We start from the raw sequence: 26,522 nt of genomic DNA, 5'->3' as shown, positions 1-26,522 counted from the left end.
TCTTTTTCTTTTTCTTCTCCTTCTCCTTCTCCTTCTCCTTCTCCTTCTCCTTCTCCTTCTCCTTCTCCTTCTCCTTCTCCTCCTCCTCCTTCTCCTTCTTTCTCCTTTTTTTTTTTTTTTTTTTTTTTTTTTTATGGTTTTTCAAGACAGGGTTTCTCTGTATAGCCCTGGCTGTCCTGGAACTCACTTTGTAGACCAGGCTGGCCTTGAACTCAGAAATCCGCCTGCCTCTGCCTCCCGAGTGCTGGGACTAAAGGCATGCGCCACCATGCTCAGCCTCTCATTTTCTTTCACTGTGATTTCCCTCGTTTTTTAAGGCTTCTGCTCTTGAAACCTTCCATGCCATAGTCCTGCAAATTTGTGTTTCACCTTGTTTCTAAAACTAATCTTACTGAAAAGTCTGAGAGGCCATTATTCTTTTACTTTAGTTCTGCTAAAGTATTTTATTTTGTATGCTTTTTAATGTCTTGACTTTGATTACATTGATTGATTGATTGATTGATTGGGGAGAGATGTGCATGCTTCTGCATGTGCATAGAGGTCATCTGATATTTATCTTCTACATCATGTGGGTCCCAGTAATTGAACTGAGGTCATTAGATGCCTTCAAATTGCCCTTTAGTCACCACACATGAGCCATGGTACACATACCCTCAATAAATAAAGGTGGTAAAAAAAAAAAAAAAAACATTTCTTTTGGAATATCTTTTTAAAGATTCATTTTAGGTGGGGCATAGTGGCATGGCATGTACCTTTAATCTCCGAACTTGGGAGGCAGAGGAAGGCTGGTCCTTGAGTTCGAGGCCAGCCTGGTCTACAGAGTGAGTTCCGGGACATCCAGGGCTTCACAGAGAAATCCTGTCTCATAAAACCTAAATAAATAAATAATATTGGGGTGTGTGTGGGGGGGTGGGGGGGTGGGGGAGGGGCAGGGTGAGAGGGAGACAGACAGATTCTGACTATGAGAGCTTGTGAGCTGCTCAATGTGGGTGGGTGATGGGACTCAAACTCCAATCATCTGCAAGAGCAGTATGCTCTCTTAACCTCTGAGGCAGCTGTTCACCCCTGGGGTGTCTTTGCAGCATCCCGTAGTTAATAGGTTCCTCTTTTTCTTCCCTTTCATTTTGTTTTTGAGATTTTTAAATCTTACGTGTGGTGCTGGGAATCACCCTATAAAGTCCTCATAACCACTAAGCCATCTTTCCAGCTCTGTTCCCCTTTTTTCTTTTGAGTCAGGATCTCACTAGGTAGTCCTGGCTGGCCTCAAACTCAGAGGTGCACCTACATTGTACCTACTCCTTACAGCCCCCTCCTCGCTTTGAGATCTTCCAGCCTCCTTGGTACTAGGATTAAAGGCATGCCCCATACCCAGCAACCCTCTCTCCCTCCCTCCCTTTCCCCCTTCCTCCCTTCCTTTTTTGGTGGGGCAGGGGGTCTAGATGATTTCTTTGTATAACTCTGGCTATCCTGGATCTTGCTCTGTGGACCAGACTGGCCTTTAACACACAGAGATCCTCATACTCCTGCCACTGGGATTAAAGGCGTGTGTCACCACTGCCCAGCCAACCCTCTCTTTCTTTTCTTTCTTTTTTTTTTAAATTAAGAAATGACTACATTTAAATGTATGTGCCATAGTTTACATGTGAAGATCATAGGACAACTTGCAACTTTCTTCTATGTGCGTCCCAAGAGCTGAGCTCAGGCTTTCACGCTTGATGGCAGGTGCTTTGCTTTTGTTGTTGTTGTTTAAATCTCATAGGCCATTGCTTCCTTGTCTTTCCCTTTAAACTTGTCTACTTGTGACGCATGCCTTTAATCCCAGCACTTGGAAGACAGAGGCAGGTTGATCACTATGTATTCATGGTCAACCTGGTCCAGGTCAGCCAAGGATACATAATGAAACTGTCTCATACAAAACAAAACAAAACAATACAAAACAAAACAAAACAAAACAAAACTGGTCTACTGAAAACAAAAACAGGGTTTTTTTGACTTTTAAAACTCTCCTCAGTAGAAATTTGGATTTTTTTTTTTTTTTGTTACACATGCACAGTCCATATTTCTTTTGTGGGGAGGGGGCTTTAGGAGTTGGACTAGGTAGGGTATTGCTGTATCTTACACTGGCCTGGAACTTCTGTGGAGTCCAGGCTGTTCTTGAAATTAGGATTCTCCTACCTCAACCTCCTAAATATGGGGTTCATTTGTGAACCATCGTTCCTATATTTTCTACTAGGTTTGGAGTTTAATTAGGTTTTTGGCAAGACCCTTACATGTTATATTCTTTGACTGGGCTGTACACAATGTCTAGTCTTACGTTCCTGTAAAATCAGCAGTTATCGGCAATCAGAATCAGATTACTAATTCACTGGGGATTGTACAGTACCTAGATCTGGTCATTCACTGGAGATCATTATGATGTCTTGGTTATTGTCTGTGTATGGCACATGCATGATGTATGTGTATATGCATGTATCCTGGAGAGGGTGTAGGTGTCAGAGCACACCTTTGTCAAATTGGCCCTCTCCTAGAACCTTTACTTGGGTTTCAGGGATCAAACTCGGATCACCAGATATGCCTGGCAAGCATCTTCACCCACCGAGCCATCTCACCAGCCATACATCGTAATCACTTCTTTTTCACTTGCTAGTTTGATTACTTTATAGAGTCACTTCTCATTATCTGTGTTTGCTTGCACAGTGGTCCCTGAACCACAGTTTAACATCATTACATTAACCTGTGTAAATTAAGTTTGATTTAATTTTGAATAAACCCTCTTAGGGAGCTTGATAGATCTGGGAAATGAACAGCTCTGTGTGATGAATATGTGCTAAGTGTTGTACTGTCACTGTTGGCTTGCAGTGAGTGGTCACTACACTACACTACATGGGTCACTGAGTGGAGGATCATCGTAACTAGGAGAAAGAGATCTGGGGACGTGATTTAGGCTGCTGTGTCAGGAGAGGCTTTCTCTAAAGATGGGCTTGACTTGACTTAGGAAGAAGCATGCATACAAATTAGTGACGCAAAGAGATTGCTTTAGAATGGACATTGTAGCTGATGACCTTTTGCTGGGATCGAGCTTGGCTTATTGAAGGATCCAGGGAAAGGCCAGCAATGCCAATAGTGTTAGGATTTAAGGGAAAGAATCACCCCAAGAGGCAGCCTAAAAGCTGAGGCAGCAAGGCTTTGTGCATGTTAAATGCCTTAAGGTTTGTTCTAGGTGCTGTGCTGGCTTCTTGGCCCAGTCTGCATCTCTGCAGGATGACGGCTGTGGGTGGGTTAGAAAGTAGCCACTCCCGCTTGTTTCACACCTTACCTGGTTATGCAGAATGCAGTTTACAGCTGATGTTAGGATGGAGAAAGGCAGCAGGTGAGAAGAAGTCTTAACACTCATCTTTGTCTGTGTCCACAGGTCTCTGGAGAAGCCAACGAAACCCAGATTGCAGAGGCGCTGAGGCGGTACAGCGAGCGGGCGTTTTTCGTTAGGGAGGCTTTGTTTCATCTCTTTAGCCTGACTCATGTGATGGAGAAAACGAAGCCAGACATTTTAAAGGTAAGAACGAGAAACTGGGGAGGGGAGATGGCTCAGTGGTTAAGATCACTGGCTGCTTTTCCAAAAGACCCAGGTTCAAATCCCAGTACGTACATGGCAGTTCACAATTCTAGTTCCAGGGGATCTGACACATTCACACAGACAAACATGGAGACAGAACACCAGTTAAAAAAACAAAAACAAAAAACCCAAGAAACTGGTGATGAAAAAATTTGAAATTACTTTTCTAGTAGATTTTATGTATTCAGTCTTTGACTTTTATTTCTTTTTTGTTTTTAATAGGATTGATGATCCCAGTTCGTTATTAGGTATAAATAAGAAGTTGATTGCATATCATTACTGAAGTTTATTGTAGTCTCATTAAGTAATGCTTTTCAGTGCTATGTAGTTACTTCAGTCCAGTATTCCCTGTGATGTTTTATTACAAGGAAATGGAAGTATAGGTTGGGCTCAGCATACAGCTCTGTGTGCCAGCCTTGGATGGCTTCCCACTCAGAAGAGCTTTACAGATACAGTATTTGATAAGGAAGCTAGAGAGGCGGCTCATTGGGAAAGAGCGTTTACTGGGGAAGCATGAAGATCCGACTTTAAATTCTAGCACCACATTTAATAAAGCCAGTGACTTTATATGCCTGTAACTCCTGTGCTGGGGCAGTGGAGACAGGGGATTACTAGGGCTTGCTGCTACCAGGTTAGGTCCATAAGGTGGAATGTGACACAACAGGGCAACCAGTTCTCTCCTCTGGTCTCCACATCTCCATATCTACACACACATGTGCACACACACCACTCACACACATCCCCAAAATAAATGTAGCTCAATTGGTAGAGTCTTGCCTAGGATGCATGGCACCATAGTTTTAATCCCTAGCACTGTATAAACTGGGCATGGTGGCACATGCCTGTAGTTCCAGTACTTGGGAGATGGGGACAAGGAGAATCAGAAGGTCAAGGGCATCCTTGACCATACAGTAAGTTGAAGGAAAGCCTCTGCTATATGAGACTAAGGAAAAAATACCCATTAAGCTAGGTACAACACATACCCTTTAATCCCAACACTCAGGAAACAGAAGTTAATGGATCTTTGCAAATTTGGGGCCACCGTAGTCTGGATAGTGAATTTTAGGTCAGCTAGGGCTACATAGTGAGACCTTGTCATAAAAAAAAAAAAAGTTCCATTAATGTAGCTCTGGATATGTAACCCACTGTTAACAGTCCTGTCTTGCATATGTGTGGTCCTGGGTTCAATCCTTAGCATGACGCAGAAACAGGAGTGTTGTGGGGGAACAGTGAGCCCCCTCAGCAAGGAAAGGAGCTGCTGCCAAACATGGGGAACCGGGTTTAGTCCCCAGAGTTTAGTCCACCTCAACATGGTAGAAGGAGAGAATTGACTGCCAAAAGTTGTCCTCTGATTTCTAGGTACACACATGCATGCACCCCCCACATACACACACCACACACACCCTTAAACACACACACACACACAAGTATCTTCACCTGAACATGGGGGCATCAAGCTGTAACTTCAGGATTCAGGAGGCTGAGGCAGAAGGTTTACCAGTTAGAACCCCAGTGAGCTATATTGCAAGTGTGAGAACAGCCTAGGCTTCCTAAGGAGAGCTTTGAGGCTGGGGAGAGGGCTCAGTAGTTAGAGCACAAGTTGCAAGACTTGGGAGTCTTGAAGTCTCCCAAGTTTGATTCTCAGCACCTACATGATGGCTTATAGCTATCCATAGCTCTAGTTCCAGGTAATCCAACACGCGTGCATGTGCCGCACATATATCCATATACATAAAAGTAAGCCCAAAAATTAAAAGGAAAAGTAAGGAGTCTTTGTCTTAATAAACATTTAAAGTCTAGTGTGGGCATTTGTCCTTAACCCTGGCACTTGTGAGACAGAGGCAAGCAGATCTCTTTGAGTTTGATACTAGCCTTGTCTATAAATTGAGTTCTAGGCTGGCCACGGCTATGTCGAGAGACCCTGTCTCAAGAAAGAGAGGTTGGGTAGTTGGAAAAGCATATTTGCTGCACCAATGTATAGCTTAGTGGTAGAAAACACTTTTTTTTTATCTCTGGCACAAATATTCATAAATAATAATAACCAACATATTTATTTATTTATAGATAGATTTATTTATTTATTTATTTATTTATTTATTTATTTATTTATTTATTATATGTAAGTACACTGTAGCTGTCTTCAGACACTCCAGAAGGGAGAGTCAGATCTTGTTACAGATGGTTATGAGCCATCATGTAGTTGCTGGGATTTGAACTCCGGACCTTCGGAAGAGCAGTCGGGTGCTCTTACCCACTGAGCCATCTCACCAGCCCAACCAACATATTTATGAACACACAAAATTTAAATTTGGTGGACTGGTGAGATGGCTCAGTGGTTAAGAGCACTGACTGCTCTTCTGAAGGTCCTGAGTTCAAATCCCAGCAACCACATGGTGGCTCACAACCACCCGTAATGAGATCTGACATCCTCTTCTGGTGCATCTGAAGACAGTTTAGATATAATAATAAAGAAATCTTTAGGCCGGAGCAAGCAGGTTGACTGGAGTGAGCAACCTTCATTTCCAGCAACCACATGATGGCTCAGAACTATCAGTACAACTACAGTGTACTCAAATACATATAAATACATACATACATACATACATACATACATACATCTTTAAAAAAATTAAATTTGGTAAGGCTACGTGGGCCTTAGAGATCTATATGTATATATTTTCTATACCTTATGTAGATTCAGCTTTGAAATCTAGTGAGTGTAAGACTTTATTTTGTATTTCATTTAGTAGCCAAAATCTGAAGAGGTGGATTTTATCTTCCATTTTACAGATTGTGAAACTGAGGGCCTTTGAGGTTAATAAACAATAAGTCAGAGCCAGAACTGACTTGATCTCCTAAATATATTAAATATTCCAGTGGAGTTCTCAGATAGGAACTGTAACATTTTATTTTTGTCACGAATACCTGTCACTCTGTATAAACCGGAAGAGGCTGGTGCTTGTTTTGTCTTTTTCCTTCCAGTTTCCCTCCCCCCTCCCCTCCTCTCCCCTCCCCTTCCTTTCTTTCTTTCGTTGGTTCGTTCGTTCATTCGTTCATATTTACTTACATACTTATTTACTTATAGGATTTCTCTGTGTAGCTATGGCTGTCCTGGAATTCTCTGTGTAGACCAGGCTGGCTTCAAACTCAGAGATCCTCCTGCCTCTGCCTCCTGAGTGCTGGGACTAAAAGCTGGCATTAAATCAGCTCCAGCTTTGATTTTTATAAAACTGAGCACAAAGGACTAGATCTCCAGCCCTGATTTGAAATATTCACTAACTTACTTAGAGATTAAAGATTAAAGCTCATTCATAGTTTTGCTGTAAAAGAAAGCTAAGAGGAAAAATGGCAGTTGATTCAGCTGATTAAGGAAATAGAATTAAAGGACAGTTTTGGTTTTATTTAGACCGGATCTTTCTATATCATCTGGTTTGGCCTCAAACTTAACAATCTTCCTGCCTCCGACTCCTCAGTGCTGGAAGTGCAGGCATGTGCAGTGCCCCTCCCCCTTTAAACTAAGTAAAAGAAGAGTAGTATTGTAAATTTTTAAATGGATTTTTAAAATGACACAGAAGTAATCACTTCCTTGAGTAGGCAGACACGGAAATGATCTGTATATCCATGGAGAAATCAACTGTCGAGAGGATGACAAAAGGTCATTTATGGGTGGGCAAGGAGACGTGCATTGTCTGTGTCCTGGGGCGAAGACTACATGGGGTAGCTAGAATCCGAAGTTCTTGTCTAGTTAGTTCAGTTTCTTAGTGTGGTGGAAAGCTAGGTTTTCCAGGGCTGGCGAGAAGGCTCAGTGATTGATTAAGAGTATTTGCCAGTGACTCACAACTGCCTGTATCCAAGGGATCCAATACCATCTTCTGGCTTCTGGGGGTATATACACACATAAGTAAACAAATAATTAGCTGGGCGAGGTGGCGCACGCCTTTGATCCCAGCACCACTCAGGAGGCAGAGGCAGGCGGATTTCTGAGTTCGAGGCCAGCCTGGTCTACAACGTGAGTTCCAGGACAGAGAAACCCTGTCTCGAAAAACCTAAAAAAAAAAAAAAATTGGGGTTTGTTTGTTTGTTTGTTTGTTTGTTTGTTTGTTTTAGAGAAAGGGCTTCCCTGTGTAGTCCTGGCTGCCCTGGACCTCAGCCTGTAGACCAATCTGCCCTTAAGCTCACAGAGATCAGCCTGCCTCTGCTTCTTGAGTGCTGGAATTAAAGGTGGGCTCACCACTGCCCAGCTATGAAATACATTTTAAAGAAAATTAAGAACTGAAGAATGGGGAGGACTCTAGAGGGGAAAGAAGATAAGTGAACAATGGTTTTCTTGTCAGGGAGAGGATGTGTTTTATTGCATCTGGCTGGCAGCACTGTCACGGAAGGGACTGGCAACTGAGAGTGATAATGCCCTAGGCTCTTTACATTCGAACATGCTTTTAAAGTTACTCTGTGGTGAGGGTTTGTATTTATGAGGTGAATCTAAAGGACTAATTGACTTTTTTGTGTTTTCAGCTTGTGGTTACTGGGATGAGAAACCACCCAATGAATTTGCCCGTGCAGCTGGCTGCAAGTGCCTGTGTGTTTAACTTAACTAAGCAGGACCTTGCTTTAGGCATGCCTGTCCGGCTCCTCGCTGATGTGACCCATTTGCTGCTCAAGGCCATGGAACATTTTCCTAATCACCAACAGGTGAGCACCCTCAATTCCCACTCAGGGGGTCCTGGGTTCTTCTTTCCTGCCTCCTGCTTCTGCAGAGTCGAGTTTAATAAATCAGGTCTTTTGTTTGTTGTTGGTTTGCTTGCTCTTGAACTCCTGATCCTCTCAAATCCATTTCCAACGTCCAGAGATTAGGCATGTACCACCATGCCAGAATTAAAACTTATGGGGGTTCTAGGCGTGGTGGTCTTTTCCTTCAATCTTAGCGTTTGGAAATCAGAGAGACTGGTGGATTTCTATAAGTTTGAGGGTAGCCTGGTCTTGGAGCAGCCAGAGCTACATAGAGAAAACAATACCAAGGGCTGGAAAGATAGCTATGTGGTTAAGAGCACTGACTGTTCTTCCAGAGGTTCTGAGTTCAATTCCCAGCAACTACACAGTGGCTCACAACCATCTGTAATGGGATCTGATGCCCTTTTTTTTGGTGTGTGTGAAGATTGTAATAGTATAATCACATACATAAAATAAATAAGTCTAAAAAACAAAACAAACAAAACCAAAAACACATTGGTGTATTTCACAAAGGAAAACTGAGAAAAATTAGAATAAAAGATTAGGAAGTAAAGGTATGGAAAATAATGTGCTAAGAATCAAACCCAGGCCTTGGCTGATGTTAGGCAAGCACTCTTGACACTAAGCTGCAACTTCAGCTAGATTTCTTTTGGAGATAGGAAAACATGCTAAAACTGGGCAAGAGATGTAGCTCAATTGGGAGACTGTTTGCCTAGCATACACATTCACTTATGGGCTCAGCTGGACTACAGGAGACTCAAAAAAAAAAAAGAAGAGAAGAGAAGAGCAACTGTAATAAATAAACGTAACTGGTGATAGGTGCATAGGCTAAAATTCACACATAACGGGAATTGTATATTATGTGAATTATGTCTTGATAAGTCTGTGATATAGTTCAAAAGAACCTGTGTAAATACTATGCTAATTTTTAAAAAGAACCAGTATAAATACATAAACCAGTATAAATACTATGCAATACAACCAATTAGAAGCACCAAATAATTATCAGTCTGGGGTTAGTCATACACCAGAATACTTAAAAACAGTAATGAAGCCGGGCGGTGGTGGCGGAACTGAAGGAAGAAGGGTTTTCTGTGGATTATTCTTTGAGGTTACAGTCCATTGTTGTGGGGATATCACAGCAGCAGGAGAAGAGGGCTGGCTGGTCACATCCCATCAGTAGTCAAGTAATGGTGGTTTCTAGTGTTTAGCACACCTTTTCCACTTATACAATTCATGATCCTAGTTTAGAGGATGGTACCACCCACAGTGGTTGACTCTTCTCACCTCAATTAACCTAATCAAGATAACCCCTCAGAGATGCTCAGAGGCCCATTCTTCAGGTGATTCTAAATCTACCAAATTAACAATTAACCATCATAGTAAGAGACCCTGTGACTTTGACTCAATGTGAAGAATAATAGTGGAAGATTACCAGTGTACCTCTGACTTCCACATGCTCATACACATCATACCGGTAACACATGCACTCCACAGATAAATTGCTTTAAATGAGAACATTTAATATTGCTTAATTTCTGGGGCTAGTGGTTTAGAGCACTTGCTGCTCTTTCAGAGGATCTCCATGAGTTCCGAGCACCTGCATGGCAGCCGGCAGTCACCTGCAACTCCGGCTCCTCGGGGAGTCTGCTGTCCTCTTCTGGTCTGTGCAGGCGTTGCATAGACATGGGACACATGGCATTTCAGAGTTTGAATTTTCATATTTTTCTACTCAACTGGTAAAGTCCATGCCAATGTTCCCAAATCTAATCCTTGTCCATCTGACACTCTTGTCAAGCTACTTGGCCTTAGGATGACCTTCCTATTCCCATAATAGGTCCACTGCTTTTCTTAACCATTTTTCAAGATATTGGCTCCAACATAGCCTGCTCTTTGAAATCTTGTCTTACACTAAGGGCTCTGAAGTCTGTTTTCTCTGCTTCCAGACATTTTAGATAGGGAGTGCTGCACTGCTGGGCACTCGAGAGAGGTAGTCAGGACAGTTGAAAACCAGGCAGGCTTCCTGAGGGATGAAATACCTGAGCCTAGTACTGGAGCCTCAGAGTATAGCTCAGTTGAGAGTGCTTGCTGTGACTATACAAAGCCTAGGGTCCCTAGCTTGCCTGTGATGCTAGCATTCGAGAGGTGAAAGTGGGAAGATTAAAGGTTCAGAGTCATCCTCAGCTGCGCGGGGAGTCACAGCCCAGCACAGGTGGGGGCGAGCGGGGAGGGCTAGAGAGCTGGCTTAGAGAGTTTAAGACTTGCTCTTACAGAGGACCCAGGATTGGATCCCAGTACCAACACAGCCTTCCAGGGAGCCATTGCTGTCTCTGCACATACCAGGCATACATGTTGTGAGCATATATACACACAGGCAAAATGCTCATAAAATAAATAAATAAATAAATACTTTTTAAAGTTAAAGGCCTTACAAAGATCATAATAATGTACTAATATAAAACTTGAATTGAATCACCATGTTTGAAAGTACAAAGTTTTCTGAAAATAATCAACTTTTTGATAGCAATTATAAAGAACTGACTTAAAGATCAAAATTTTGGTTAGGTGTGACAGTACACACTTTTAGTTCCAGCACTTGGGAGGCAGAGACAGGTTGATCTTTGGTAATTCGAGGCCAGCCTGGTCTACATAGCAAGTTAGGGACAGCCAAAGCTGTATAATAGAGATTTTTGTCTTAAACCAAGACAAAAGATTAATGCTTTTTCAAGATTTAAAAACAGTAGCTGGGGCTAGGGTGGAGCGTAGTTGAGTGTGTGGCGTGCAGTCCTGAGTCCCGAGCTCAGTCTCCTGCACTCGGCATGTGTACACCTTCCTCACACACATTCAGACATTTAAAAAAAAAAAAGACTGACTTTGGCTAAAAGATAACAAAATGATGTTCTATTCAGGATGGGTTTTTTCACTCTCTCCTTTTTATTCTTTAGTTACAGAAGAATTGCCTCCTCTCACTTTGCAGTGACCGGATTCTTCAAGATGTTCCATTTAATAGGCAAGTATAGCTTAACCCCCTGAGTCCAGTCCTGGGACCCATATGGTAGAAAGAGAGGTGATGCCTTCACATTGTCCTCTAAGGTCCACATGCATGCTGTGCGAGAGCATGCTTGTCTGTGTACACTCACACTTAGATATCTAAGTTTAAAAGGTTTGAGCAGACTGCAATACTAAATACTAAAATTATTTCACTGTTGAAGATAAAATGCCAGTATTTTTACATTTTGTGTGTGTGTGTGTGTTTAATACGTGTTTGCACAACATGCATGTGTTATCAGTGTGAATACCAGAGGCTGACATTGGGTTTCTTCCTCAATCGCTCCTCACTTTATTTTTCTGAGACAGGGTCTCTCACTGAACCTGGAGTTCACGGAATGGGCTAGACTGGCTGGCCATCAAGTCCCAGGGATCCTCCTGTCTCTGCCTCCCCAGAGTTAAGATTGCAGGTATGCTCTGCCATGCCGAGCTCTTTTACATGGTTGCTGGGGATTTGACTCAGGGCCGCTTGTGTGCACAGTGAGCGCATTACCAGCCGAGCCTTCTTCTCAGCCCCCATGCTCCTGTGTCTCCACCATTGCTCTCATTGTGATGAGCGCAGTGGTGCAGGCCTAGAATCTGCCTGGAAATTTAGCGAGACTCTGTCACAAAATAAAAACAAGGAGCCAGGTGTGTGTGGTAGCAAATACCAGTAATGCCAGCACGTGGAAGATGGAGGCAAGAAGATTCTCAGTTCAAAATCATCTTTGACTGTATACAGAGTTTGAGGACAGCCTGAGCTACATGAGACCCTGTCTCAAAAAAGACATAAATATGGGCTGGCAAGATGGCTTAACTGGTAAAAGTTTTCATAAAAGCCTGACCACCTGAGTTCAAACCCTAGAACCCACAGAGGAAGGAAAGAACTAATTCTCAGAAGTTGTCCTCTGATAGCTGCAGTAAATAGAGCATGCGTACACTGCACATCATACACAAACACACACTACTAGCAAGTAAAATAAAAATAATAGCCAATATAAGTAAATAAAATAAGATAAAAGGCTAGGGATATAGCTCTGTGGTAGAGCATTGACCTAGACAAGGCCCTGGATCCAATCCCCAGCACAGGAAAGAATAGAAAGGCAACATTTCCAAAACACTAACGCGTGATTTGTAGTCTCTTTCACTAAGAGGAATTCCCTTTCCTTCCCACGTCCCAAGTTGCACCATCGACCCACATCTGGCTCCCTGAAGCCATGCCTAGACCTCCACTATTGAGGAAACCCTCTTGTGTTTTCAGGTTTGAAGCAGCCAAGCTTGTCATGCAGTGGCTTTGCAACCACGAAGATCAGAACATGCAACGCATGGCCGTGGCTATCATTTCCATCCTGGCCGCCAAGGTACCTGAACTGTGCTGAGTGATTTCCTAGAGGAAGTTACTACCGCCCACATTGGGGCCCGTGCCAGAAAAGCACCTCTTTGCTGGCCTCCCTGTTAACTGTGATAAATATTGCCAAATTGGAGGTTGATGAGCTTTCAGTCTGGCCGTGGAGGCTGTTACGGCAGTCTGTAGTAAACTCACACCAGTTAATTCTTCGACATTTACTTTATCTTGTATTTGCTTCCAGCTCTCTACAGAACAAACTGCACAGCTTGGTGCTGAGCTCTTCATTGTCAGGGTAAGTTTACTGGCCCTTGATTTAGGCCACTACATAGTGTTTGCTTTTCATATTGAAGTAAATTTGTTTTATGTATATGAGTGCTTCGATCCCATGTATGTCTGTAACATGTAGAAGTGGCCTGGTGCTTGTGGAGGCCAGAAAAGCACATAGAGTCCCATGTGACTAGAGTTACAGATGGTTATGAGCTGCCATGTGGGTGCTGAGAACTAAACCCAGGGCCTCTTGAGAGCCCAAGTGTTCTTAGTCACTGAGCCATCTCTCTAGTCCCTGCTAGTTTAGTCCTCTCCTCTCCCCTCATGTCCCCTCCTCCCCTCCCCTCCCCTCCCCTCCCCTCCCCTCCCCTCCCCTCCCGTCCCTTCTCTCCTCCTCTCCTCCCCTTCCCTCACTCCCCTCCCCTCCTGACCAGGAGTAGTATGGTATATCTTTTGTGAGTGGGTATGGCTATTAAGTATGTGTTCCTGGGGGTCTAAGCCAGGGAGGGCTTCACACATGCTGAGTCAGCTTTCTATTGAAGAACCACCCCTGTTCCTGCCTATCTCTCTCTATATTTTAATTAATTTACTTTTATTCTTTGTTTGTGTGCTTTGTGTATATGAGTGTTTTCTCTGTATGTACATTTGCATACCAGAAGAGGGCATCAGATCCTGTGGGAGTACAGTTATAAATGTTTGTGAGCCACCATTGTAGGTGCTGAGAACTGGACTTAGGACTTCCAGGAGAGTAGCCATGCTCAGACATCTCTCTCTCTAGCCCCTTCACTTTTTCTAAGTGATAGTATTCAACTTTTTAAAAAATGTATTTGTAGAGCTAGGGATTGGTGCATATGCCAGGCAGATGTTCCACCTCCAAGCCTTGTGTTTTTTTTTCCATTTTATATATTTATGTATTTTTATGTGTATGAGTCTTTTGTCCACATGTATGGATGTGTACCATGGGAATGCCTGGTGCACGCAGAGACCAGCAGATGGCAGATAGTCTGAAACTGGAGTTATGGGTGTTGTGAGCCACCATGTGGATGCTAAGAGTCAAATCCATGTCTTCTGCAAAAACAACAAATACCCTTTAAACATTGAGCCATTTCTCCAGGCTCAAATCTATTTTTTTTAAATGCTGTTTTAGTCCTTGACAGATGCAGACAGCCATGAACTAGTCGTCAGTCAGTAAGCTCGGGTTAAGAACACTTGGCGCTCTTGCAGACGACCTGGGTTCCTTTCAAGCTCCCAGCCTGAGTGGCCTACAGTCACCTCAGTTCTCCTTGCAGGGGAGCCAATGCTCCTGTAGCCTGTGCAGCTACTCACACATGGTTCGTAGTCATGCGTGCAGGCACACACACACGCACGACTACGAAGCATGTTAATGTTATTGTAAGTCAAAATAAAAAGACCCATTTCAGATCCAATCGTGGTGGTACATGTCTTCATCTCAGCACTTGGGAGACAGAGGCAAGTCGATCTCTCCAGTTAAGGCCAGACTAGGCTACAGAGTGAATTCTAGGCTAGGCAGGGCTACTTAATGAGGCCTTGTCTAAAAATGCAGAGGTAGAGGGCTTTTACGAACTATGTAGATATTCCAGTAATTTTGGGTGAAAGTACATTAAAATATTTTAAGAAAGTAGTCTACTTAATATGTTACATATAACCAGAGTTAATAGTAATGATGATAATAGCTATTTTCGTTGTTTTGAGATTGAACCCAGAACCTGGCGCATGTTATTCTCAAGAGCTGGAAGTAAAGGTGTGCCCTTTCACAAAGACTGTATTTCTTAGGCTAGTTATATAGACATAGCTTATAATAAGACATGTCAAAGCTATTATTATCTTAATACCCAGTGTAGACTTCAATTCTGTTATCATTGTGTATGTGGCCCAAGAGGGACTTGAAGCTGTGACAGTACTGCCATGGCAGTGGCACAGGGCTGAATTACCATGCCCAGTCTTTTCCTTCTTAAAGACAACTTTGTTAGAATTAGTCCTTCTAATTCTTTTATCAAGTTGATAATGACCAAATTACTTCATATTCTTAAATTTACGTCCCTGGAAAGTGGTACTATGGGTGTTATTTGCTGAATTTTAATAAATACTGGTTTCCTTTCCCTTCACTCCTTCTTCCTTATTTATTTATTTATTTATTTTTGCTTTTAGTTTTCCAGACAGGGTTTCTCTGTGTAGCCTTGGCTATCCTGGAACTTGTTGGGTAGACCAGGTTGGCCTCCAACTTAGAGAGCCTGCCTCTGCCTCCCAAGTGAGGGGTTAAAGGTGTGCACCACCACTGCCCTGCTCCCTCTTCCTTTTTTAAGTCCCACATTTTATTATAATTGTCTTAGTCAGGGTTCCTATTCCTGCACAAACATCATGACCAAGAAGCAAGTTGGGGAGGAAAGGGTTTATTCGGCTTACACTTCCATACTGCTGTTCATCACCAAGGAAGTCAGGACTGGAACTCAAGCAGGTCAGGAAGCAGGAGCTGATGCAGACAGAGGCCATGGAGGGATGTTCTTTACTGGCTTGCCTCTCCTGGCTTGCTCAGCCTGCTTTCTTATAGAACCAAGACTACCAGCCCTGAGATGGTCCCACCCACAGGGGCCTTTCCCCCTTGATCACTAATTGAGAAAATGCCTTACAGTTGGATCTCATGGAGGCATTTCCTCAACCGAAGCTCCTTTCTCTTTGATAACTCCAGCTGTGTCAAGTTGACACAAAACTAGCCAGTACAATTGACCCCTTGTCAACTTGACACACAAAAACATCACTAGCAAGCCTCAACCCTTACAATCTTATCCATCCCCAAGATCTAAATAACTTTAAAAGTCCCACAGTCTTTACATATTCTTAAAATTTCAATCTCTTTAAAATATCCATCTCTTTTAAAATTCAAAGTCTTTTTACAATTAAAAGTCTCAACTGTGGGCTCCACTAAAACAGTTTCTTCCTTCAAGAGGGAAAATATCAGGGCACAGTCACAATCAAAAGCAAAAGTCAATCTCCAACCGTCCAATGTCTGGGATACAACTCACGATCTTCTGGGCTCCTCCAAGGGCTTGGGTCACTTCTCCAGCCAGGCCCTTTGTAGCACACGCGTCATCCTCTAGGCTCCAGATACCTGTACTCCACTGCTGCTGCTGCTCTTGGTGGTCATCTCATGGTACTGGCATCTCCAAAACGCTGCATGACCCCTTCAGTCCTGGGCCATCAATTGCAACTGAGGCTGCACCTTCACCAATGGCCTTCCATGGCCTCTCACAGTGCCGAGCCTCAGCTGCTTTGCGTGACCCCTTCATGCCTTCAAAACCAGTACCACCTGGGTGACCCTTACACATTACCAAGTCCCGCTGCAGCAGGAGTACAACCTTGGCTATCTCTGGAACACAGCCTCTTTGTGCTTTCAGAAAACACTTCCCAGAAGATGTCACCTCAATGATGCTGGTCTCTTCTTAATCACCGCTAATTTCTTAGCTCCAGCTAACCAGCATCAATAGTCCCAGTAATGCAAAGTTTTTGCTTTGGTAGTTCTGGTATCTTGTTAATCACAGCTGATTCTTCAGCCCCAGCTAACCAGAACTACAGAATCTTCACAATCAAAACAGCAATGGCCTGAAAAGAGTCTTTAATTTTCCCTCTGAAATTTCACAAACCAGACCTCCATCTTCTGCAGTGTTCTCAACATTATCTTCCAAGCTCCTACACAACATCCGACAGAGCTCTTAACAACAAATGGATCTTCAAGCCCAAAGTTCCAAAGTCCTTCCACAGTCCTCCCCAAAACATGGTCATGTTGTCACAGGAATACCCCACTCTGCTGGTACCAATTTGTCTTAGTCAGGGTTCCTATTCCTGCACAAACATCATGACCAAGAAGCAAGTTGGAGAGGAAAGGGTTTATTCGGCTTACACTTCCATACTGCTGTTCATCACCAAGGAAGTCAGGACTGGAACTCAAGCAGGTCAGGAAGCAGGAGCTGATGCAGACAGAGGCCATGGAGGGATGTTCTTTACTGGCTTGCCTCTCCTGGCTTGCTCAGCCTGCTTTCTTATAGAACCAAGACTACCAGCCCTGAGATGGTCCCACCCACAGGGGCCTTTCCCCCTTGATCACTAATTGAGAAAATGCCTTACAGTTGGATCTCATGGAGGCATTTCCTCAACCGAAGCTCCTTTCTCTTTGATAACTCCAGCTGTGTCAAGTTGACACAAAACTAGCCAGTACAATAATGGTATTCTATGACTAATTAAGATCCTTGGTTCAAGGCTCAGCAGTAAAGGCAACGGCCACTAAACCTGATAACCTGAGTTCAGTCCCTGGGACCTAATGGTAGAAGAAGAGAACCAACTTCTGCAAGTTCTCTCTCTTCTGACCGAAGAAGCTCAGTGTGTGTGTGTGTGTGTGTGTGTGTGTGTGTGTGTTCACATGCACAGAGACGTGCATACACGAAGGCTGGGGACGTAGCTCAGTGAGTGCAGAAGTGGTGCATCCTCAACACCATGTAAAGCCTGTGGTCATATGTGCCTGTGCTTGTAGCATGTGGGAGGTGGAAGCTGAACGGCAGATGTTCATCCTTGGTGCATACTGAGTTTGAGGCTACATGAGACCCTACTCAGAGAGAAAGAGAGGCAAGAAAACAGAACAAGCACTCTTCTTATATAGAGTACAGTTTGTGCTCCGTACATGTACTAACAGGCATTCTTTACAGAAAAACAAAAGGAAATGAAGGGATGGATAGGAAGGAAAATGAAGGTCCACACTAAGTGATTGTTGGCCGAGGCAGAAAGATCCTGACTTAGAGGCTAGCATCTCCTACTGTCTTAGGGCTTCTGTTGCTGTGGTAAAACACCATGACCAAAATCAACTTGGAGAAGAAAGTTTATTTCATTTTACAGCTTATGGTCTGTCATCCAGGAAAGCCAGGGAGAGGCTGTGGAGGAATACTTGGTCAGCCTGCTTTCTTATACATCCCTAGGACTACCTGTTCAGTAGGAGCCCCACCCACAGTGGGTCCTTTCACATCAGTGACTGATGTATGGAGGAAGTGCACTGCAGAATTGCCTACAGGCAAATCTTATAGAGACATTTTCAGTTGAGAGTCCCTCTTCCAAAGTGACTGTAGCTTGTGTCAGGTTGATCAGCCCTTGGCTACAATAGCACTGCCTTAAGAAACAATACAAAACCAAACTGGGGCTCAGAAAATAATGGTGCTTCCTGCCAAACGCAACATGAGTTCAGTCCCAAGGACCTGCATATGGAAAGAAAACCAAGTCCTGTAAATTGTTGTCAGACCTCTACACACCGCTGGCGTGGATGTGATTCACACACACACTAGATGTAAGGATAGGTTACATGTTTACGAACCATTACCAGGAGTGCTGTAAGCTAGGAAACTAGTCCTCATGCATTTGTGATTATTGGTGATCTCAAATGATAACAGTTCAATAATGAAAACATAATTCCTTTTTCTTTTAGCAACTTCTTCAAATAGTGAAGCAGAAAACTAATCAGAATTCCGTGGACACTACGTTGAAGTTTACTTTGAGTGCACTTTGGAACCTCACAGATGAGTCCCCAACCACGTGCAGACACTTCATTGAAAACCAAGGGCTGGAGCTCTTCATGAGGGTTCTAGAGGTGAGAATGGAAATTTACCTAACAGTTGCACAGTTTCTTTAAACATTTCTTTATTATATTTGTTTCTTTAGATAGTTACATATTTCTCTCTCTCTCTTATAGTCTTTCCCAACTGAGTCATCCATTCAACAAAAGGTTCTAGGACTTTTGGTAAGATGCAAACCTTTCTAGTTACTTTCTGTCTGGGTGTTCATTACAAATTGTTGCTTGGGCCCTCAAGACTGCTCAGTTGGTAAGGATACTTCCTGCTGAGCCTGATGATAGGAGATGATTCTAGAATCCACATGATGGAAGAAAAGAACACATCAGCAAGATGTTCTTTGACTCCACATGTGACACACACACATATTTACACAGAAACACACACACTTGTTCTTTTTTTTTTTTTTTTAAAGATTTATTTATTTATTACATGTAAATACACTGTAGCTGTCTTCAGACACACCAGAAGAGGGTGTCAGATCTCGTTACAGATGGTTGTGAGCCACCATGTGGTTGCTGGGATTTGAACTCTGGACCTTCGGAAGAGCAGTCGGGTGCTCTTACCCACTGAGCCATCTCACCAGCCCCACACTTATTCTTATTCTCTCTAAATAGATGAATAAATGGGGATATAGGTCAGTGCTTGCTTGCCTAGCATGCAGGAAACCTGGTTCAATACTTGGCATCATATAAAGCTGGGTGTTTCTTTTTTCTTTTTTTTTAAAGATTTTATTTATTTATTATATGTAAGTATACTGTAGCTGTCTTCAGACACACCAGAAAAGGGCATCAGATCTCATTACAGATGGTTGTGAGCCACCATGTGGTTGCTGGGATTTGAACTCAGGACCTCCAGACAAGCAGTCAGTGCTCTTAACCGCTGAGCCATCTCTCCAGCCCATAGCTGGGTATTTCTATTAAATATAAATTTGAATATAAAGGATAAAATTGAGATTTTATATATATAGCTCAGTACCCAGGAAGTGAAGAGTGGGGACAGGAGAATCAGTAGTTCAAAGCATCCCCCAATGCAAAGCCAAGGTTACATGATACCTTATCTCAGGGGGGAAAAAAAAGAAAAGAAAAAGCCAGGTTATAGTGGTGTATGCCTTTAGAGGCAAACAGATCTCCATGAATTCAAGGCCAGCCTGGTCTACAGATTAAGTTTCAGGACAGCTAGAGCTACCAGAGAAACCCTGTCTCCAAAAACAAACAAACAAACAAACAAACAACAAGAAAATGTAATTATTCAATTAAAAAGATAAACCTGATATGATGGTGCAGTTGTTTAATTTTAGCACTTAGGAGTCAGAGGCAAGCACATCTCTGTGAGTTTGAGGCCAGCCTGGTCTACATAGTTCCAAAGCAGCCAGGACTACATAATGAGACCCTGTCTCAAAATAAACAACAAATAAATAAAATGGGACTTGGCCTCAGGACTCTGCAACCCCAGAGCTCAAGATGCTGAGGTTGGAAGATCATAGTTCAAGTCAAACCTGGGCTACGTCATTTGTTCAAGTCTAGCCTAGACTACCTAGGAAGACTTTATGTTAAAAAAACAAAGGAGGTGAAGATGTAGCTCAATTGATGAGTGTCTGCCTAACATGCATAAGGCCCTGCATTTCTCTTTAATACTGTATAAAATGAGTGTGGCCAGGTAATGGTTGCTTACACTTTTAATCGCAGAATTTGGGAAGCAGAACAAGTTTCAGGACAGCGAGGCCTACACAGAGGAACTCTGTCTTGAAAAACATAAAAAGAAAGAAGAAGAGTCTGGTAGCAGTAACGCCAGCCCTGGGGAGGCAGATACAGGGGATTAGACTTTCAGAGTCTCAGAATGCATGGTGATTAGCTCAGTGGTTCATAGTATTGGTTGCTCTTCCAGATATCCCCACATAGAGAATCACAAGGATCTGCAGTTCTAGTCCCAGGGGATCCAGTGCCCTTTTCTGGCCTCTGTAGGCCCTTTACAGAGCTGGTGCACACACATAGATAGATAGATAGATAGATAGATAGATAGATAGATAGATAGATAGATAGATAGAGATAGATTCAGGCACTCACATTAAAAAAAGAAGGAAAAAAATCTCAAAACTAGGGAAAAAAAACGTTTTTTAAAAGAGTCTATGAACCAGGTGTGGTGGCGCACTCCTTTAATCCCAGCACCTGGGAGGCAGAGGCAGGCGGATTTCTGAGTTCAAGGCCAGCCTGGTCTACAGAGTGAGTTCCAGGATAGCCAGGGCTACACAGAGAAACCCTGTTTCGAAAAACCAAAAACCAAAACAAAACAACAAAAAAAGAGTCTCTGATGGCAGCCAGTGGCAGGATGGCGTCAGGAACAGGAGTTGAGAAATCCCATTTTGATTGGAAGCACAGCATAGAAGGGGCAGGTGTACTGTGGTGCAAAGCTTTGAAACCTTGTCACTGTTCTCCCAGTGACAAACTTCTCCAGCAAGGCCACACCCCCTACGACTTCTGACACCTTCATCAGTTGTTCATCAAGTGTTCAAGCATGCAAGACTATGAGAGACATTTGTCCCTCACGCTCCCGTGACTTCCCTTACTTCATTTGCAAACTGCCCGGCTTGCATGCTTTGTCAAAGAGCACCAAGATGCTTGTGGTGCAGTGTCTGCGAGCAGCCCCGCCAGCTGTTCCTTCAGAGAAGACTAACTTTTATACCTTCTTTTTCTCCCAGAACAACATAGCTGAAGTACAAGAGCTGCATTCTGAACTAATGTGGAAGGATTTTATAGACCACATCAGCAGTCTCCTACACAGTGTTGAAGTAGAAGTCAGTTACTTCGCAGCTGGAATTATCGCCCATTTAATATCCAGAGGTGAACAAGCATGGACCTTGAGCCGAAGCCAGAGGAATTCTCTTCTTGATGATTTGGTAGAGTCATTTGGTGTTTTCTGGAATGATACAAACTATATTTGTAATGGTTAAATATAAAAGCTTCATAATGTAGTAATAGTTAAAATAAATATTGTAACATATCCTATGTCTTGTGTCTTCTAGCATTCAGCTATTTTGAAATGGCCAACTCCAGAGTGTGAGATGGTAGCATACAGGTAACTAGCATGATTATTAAATAATCTTGTAATTTTTCTTACAATCTTTATTTCAAGTACAATCTCATAGTACTGTTTTTCAGTAAAGTAAAGTAGTTGCTTATTGTGGTGCCTGCTTATAATCCCAGCACTGTGGAGACTGAGGCAGGACTGCCACGTTCCAGTCTAGGCTTGGACAAGACCCTGTCTCAAGGTGGATTTTAAAAAAATATTTTGAGGCCGGGCATGGTGCACGCCTGTAATCCCAGCGCTCTGGAGGCAGAGGCAGGTGGATTTCTGAGTTCGAGGCCAGCCTGGTCTACAGAGTGAGTTCCAGGACAGGCAGGGCTACCCAGAGAAACCCTGTCTCGAAAAATCAAAAAAAAAAAAAAAAAAAATTTTGGCTTATTTTCTACTATTTATTCATCATCCCCTTTTCCTTATTTTTGAAGGCATATCTCTGAAATCTATCTGCAGTTTAACTTTAAAGTTGACCAAGGGGACCAGGGTTCTATGCCTGGTAGAATGCAGTCTGTCATTCATAGAATCCTGGGTTTGGGATCCCCATCACCACGTAAACTACATGTTGGCAGCCCTTGCCTGTAACGTTGATGCTGGATGGTCAAAGGTCATCCTAGGCTACACGGCAAGCTTGAAGCCAGCCTGGGATATGTGGAACCCTGTCACTTAACTACCTCCCCCCAGACAACAACAACAAAACTGGCAGATGGGCAAATTGCTCTCTTAAATATTCCCATTGCTGCATAGTTTTATTACACTTAACTTTTATTGGCTACTTCTTACATGCTGGTATATTTTTGATTTCTTTAGTTTTTTAAGATTTTATTTTAAATTTATATGTATGGTATTTTGGCTGATTGTATCTCTGTGCACTGTGTTGCATGTATTGCCCTCAGAGGCCGTTGGATCCTCTGGAATTGGAGTTGCTAATGGCTGTGAGCCACCATGTAGATGTTGGGATCTAGCCTGGATCGCCTGGAAGATAGTCAGCTCTCCAGCCCCTCTTCAACAATTTTTAACCCCTTATTTGTTCAGACCAATGCAAACCGAGAGGCACATTCAGTACTTTCTTCATAGTGTCCTACTGTTTATCACTGTCTTGTTTTCTACTTTACAAATCAAGGTCTTTAAAGTGTGTATCTTAAGGCCCAGTATGGTGGCTCACCTCTATAAAAGCAGTACTCAAGAGGCAGAGACAGTGATAATAACTTAACTTTTTAAAAGAGGCAGATGTAGGAAGGCAGGCTACACTACGCAGAGCAAGTTTAAGGGCAACCTGGCCTATATACTGAGGTCTGCATCTAAAATGGGAGTGGGGCAGGACTCATTTTTGTGGCACCCCCTAGGTGGTTGTGTCAAGACGAAGCAGTATACCTCCTTCCCAGCCACTAGATGTCAGGAACTCAATAAAGTGGGATAATGAGTGCAAGCTGAGAGCTGGGCAAGAAACCCATGGGCACAGAAGTAGCTCTGGTGTTCTGTGTGGTCCAGATCAGTGGTGGGTACTGCAGAGTTCTCCCATGAGGCAAGCTGTCTTGTCCTATAGCAGAGGATATTGGTACTGAGTGAGAAACATTCTTGTTACAGACCAAAGACAGCTGGAAAGACGAAGCCCAAGTGTTTCTTCTTTATGTTTTAAGATGCATTGTGAGTCCAGTCTGGTTGTTCTTAACTTGGTTATGTAAAAAAAGAGAGAGAGCTGGGCGTGGTGGCACACGCTTTTTTAATCCCAGCAATTGGGAGGCAGAGGCAGGTGGATTTCTGAGTTCGAGGCCAGCCTGGTCTACAGAGTGAGTTCCAGGACAACCAGGGCTACACAAAGAAACCCTGTCTTGAAAAACCAAAATGGGGGGGGGAGGAAGGAAGGAAGGAAGTAAGGAAGGATGGATGGATAGTTCTAGATGGACAGATACTACTGTGAGAAGTTGGGGCCCAAAAGAACTAGCAGAAACTTTTTCAGATATCATCTAAAGAAGATGATGTCTGCCAGTATGTTGTCAGAAAGCCCTTAAAGAAAGTAAGAAGCAGGACCAAAAGACCCAAGATTCTACTTCTCAGTCCAGTCAAAACTAGGTCTGTAAGAGTAACAACGATAATTATCTATGTATGCGCGCGCACGCACACACACACACACACACACACACACACACACACACACACACAAATGAGAAAGAAGAAAAGGAACGGCTAGGTGGTAGTGGTGCATGTCTTTAATCCCAGTATTCTTGAGGCAGAGGCAGGTAGGTCTTTGAGTTCAAGGCCAGCCTGGACTGAGGTAAGAGGATCACAGAAAGTTCAAGGTATTTAGCACTAGCTAAAGAAAGAAAAGCAAAGAAATTTTTGTAGAATGTTTATTGTGTTTTGTTTCTGTTGTGTGGAGGGGATGGATCCTTGCACATACCACGGTGTGTGTGTGTGTGTGAAGGCCAGAAGCCAGCTTTCACTTGACTCTGTTTCTCCCGTGGGGTCAGTTGTGTTAGACTTGGTGGTACGTGCCTTCTCTTACCAGAAAGGACAACAGTTTAAATGTATGTTAGCTTGTTTATGTTTTAGAGAAGCCATGCATTTTATATGTTTATTCCTCCTCACAATGCCTTCCTTTTCTCCCCTTCTCTGGCCTCTTTCCATCCCCACATAGTCCCTTCTGCCTTTGTGTTGTGTAAGATCCTCTGCCCCTCAAGTACTCAGCTACTACACCCAACTTCAATACAGTTTTAATTGCATTTCTCTCATGGCTAAGAAAGTTGAATATTTTCTTATATTTAGTATCCATTTATATTTCTTCCTTTGAGAATTCTTTGTTCTTTGTTCTTCATCTGGGTATGTGGTCTACTTGTGAAGTCCTTTTCTAGTGAACATAAAACACCAGCAACAAGTAAAATCAGGCATGGTGGCATACTAAGATCCCAGACCAGGAAGATAGAGGCAGGAGGATTTAAGTCAGTCTCATCTATGTGGTACACTTGGGGCCAGCCTGGGCTATATGAGACCTGAAGAGAAAGGAAGGAGCTAAAAGAATGGAGAAGAGAGCTGTTTGCTTCGTTGACCCATGTCATTAGTATCCCTGCTCCTCCCTATGTCTTTATTTTTTTGAGGTTTCATAGACTCTATAACTGTGGCATATATAGTCAGCAAGATGGGCTCCCATTTTATAGGCTGTCCCTTTGGCTCTGCTCATTGTTTCCTTTGCTCTGCAGAAGCTTTAGGATAGGGTACAGTGGTGCTTGCCTTTAATCCAAGTTGGAGACCATCCTGGTCTACACAGCAAGTTTCAGGCCAGCCAGAGCTAGAGAGACCCTGTCATGGGGAAATGTTTTGTTTTTATTTTTACATTTTATTTAGTGTGTGTGTCACAGCACATGTATAGATGTCAGAAGACAACCATGTGGGTTTGGAGACAAACGCGTTACCAGGCTTGGTGCAGCCACTTCCACACTGAGGCGTCTCAGGACTCTGAATGTACTCTTTCTCACGTGGATATCCAGTTTTCTCAGCACCGTTTTTTTGTTTTTGTTTTTTGATTTATATGAATGTTCTGTCTGTATATACACCTGAATGCCACTGGAGGGTATCAGATCTCATTATAGATGGTTGTGAGCCCCCATGTGGTTGATGGGAAATGAACCCAAGACCTCTGGAAGAGCCGCTAGGGAGCAAGTCCTTATTTGATTGATTCTGTGCATGGTTTTTAGTCTTTGTGTTCCTAGCCGTCATCCCTGTTGATTGTTTCTTATCACGCACTGCTTTGGGGTTTGCTGGCTTCCCTGGGACCTCTTGAGATCTCTGGGTCTCAGGTGGTGCAGGCTGTGGTGTTTTATGGAACTTACAGCCCCAGCGGTCCTTGTGCATATTTGTTTATTTATTTATTGTTCTATTTCCTTGGGGAGTTGTTCACTTTATTAATATGTTGTAGTCTTTACTTCTTCTGCCTCCCCATCCCCATTTTTAAGACAGGGGCTTTCTGCATCACCCTGGTACCCTGGAACTCACCCCATAGACCAGGCTGGCCTCAACCTCTCAGATCCGTCTGCCTCTGCCTCCCAGTTAAAGATGCTCACCACCACATCTGGCTGCTTCTGACTGATTTTAAAATGTACTTTTTTCGGATGTCTTAAGTTGGGAAGACCAAAAAAGAAAAAAAAAAAGCTTTTGAAAGATCCACATTCCCTTCCCTTAATACAGTCTTTTACATCCCTCTGGTGTACCAAGGTGTATCTCAGTGTAATTGTCTCTGAAATAGGCATGACAAAGTAAAGGTGTGTGTTGCTCCTTCATATCAGTCTAGAAATGGCATGTGTTTTCTTAAAGTTATAAGAATCACTACCTAGAAAATGATGCTTTGTATAAATAAAATGTGACTTTGATTCTTTTGAACCCCTAGGTCCTTTAATCCATTCTTTCCACTACTTGGCTGTTTTACGACTCCTGGAGTCCAGCTGTGGGCAGTTTGGGCCATGCAGCACGTCTGCAGCAAGAATCGTATGTACCAAAAGTAGAACTATGGTTCCATTTCAGTTCTCCTTTACAGAAAGTCATTTTGGGGGGAGGTAAAAGAGTGTTGAGTTTTTCTTATGTAGTTCTGGCAAGCTGGTATAGAACTCACTATGTAGCTCTGGCTGGCCATAAACTCTACAGAGAATTTATGAGTATGGGTGTTTTGCCTGTATGTATCTGTACACCACTTACATGCTATCAAATTTCCTGGAACTGGAGTTAGAGCCAGGTATGTGGTATGTTCTTTACTGCCTCCAGAAAGCCTTTATTTGTTTCTTTTGCTTTTTGAAACAAGATTTTTCTGTGTAGCCCTGGCTGCCTGGAACTCACTCTGTAGACCAGGTTG

At 43.1% G+C, this 26,522-nt stretch overlaps 1 protein-coding gene across 2 annotated transcripts in view; it reads left to right on the top strand.

Annotated features, from left to right (window-relative positions):
• Zyg11b (zyg-ll family member B, cell cycle regulator) overlaps positions 1–26,522 on the top strand; it is a 73,371-nt gene that overhangs the window by 37,623 nt on the left and 9,226 nt on the right. For both annotated transcript variants that reach the window (NM_001033634.3, XM_006503213.4), the window contains 10 exons: positions 3,413–3,553; positions 8,126–8,302; positions 11,287–11,351; positions 12,630–12,729; positions 12,958–13,008; positions 18,466–18,627; positions 18,730–18,777; positions 21,306–21,503; positions 21,630–21,682; positions 26,064–26,161. In NM_001033634.3, coding sequence (NP_001028806.2) covers positions 3,413–3,553; positions 8,126–8,302; positions 11,287–11,351; positions 12,630–12,729; positions 12,958–13,008; positions 18,466–18,627; positions 18,730–18,777; positions 21,306–21,503; positions 21,630–21,682; positions 26,064–26,161 — 1,093 coding nt within the window. The remainder of the gene's footprint in view (positions 1–3,412; positions 3,554–8,125; positions 8,303–11,286; positions 11,352–12,629; positions 12,730–12,957; positions 13,009–18,465; positions 18,628–18,729; positions 18,778–21,305; positions 21,504–21,629; positions 21,683–26,063; positions 26,162–26,522) is intronic.

This window comes from Mus musculus, chromosome 4 (genome assembly GCF_000001635.26).
Source record: "Mus musculus strain C57BL/6J chromosome 4, GRCm38.p6 C57BL/6J".
Lineage (NCBI taxonomy): Eukaryota > Metazoa > Chordata > Mammalia > Rodentia > Muridae > Mus > Mus musculus.
Note: the sequence above shows the minus strand (reverse complement) of the source record. Positions and strands in the feature narration are given on the sequence as shown.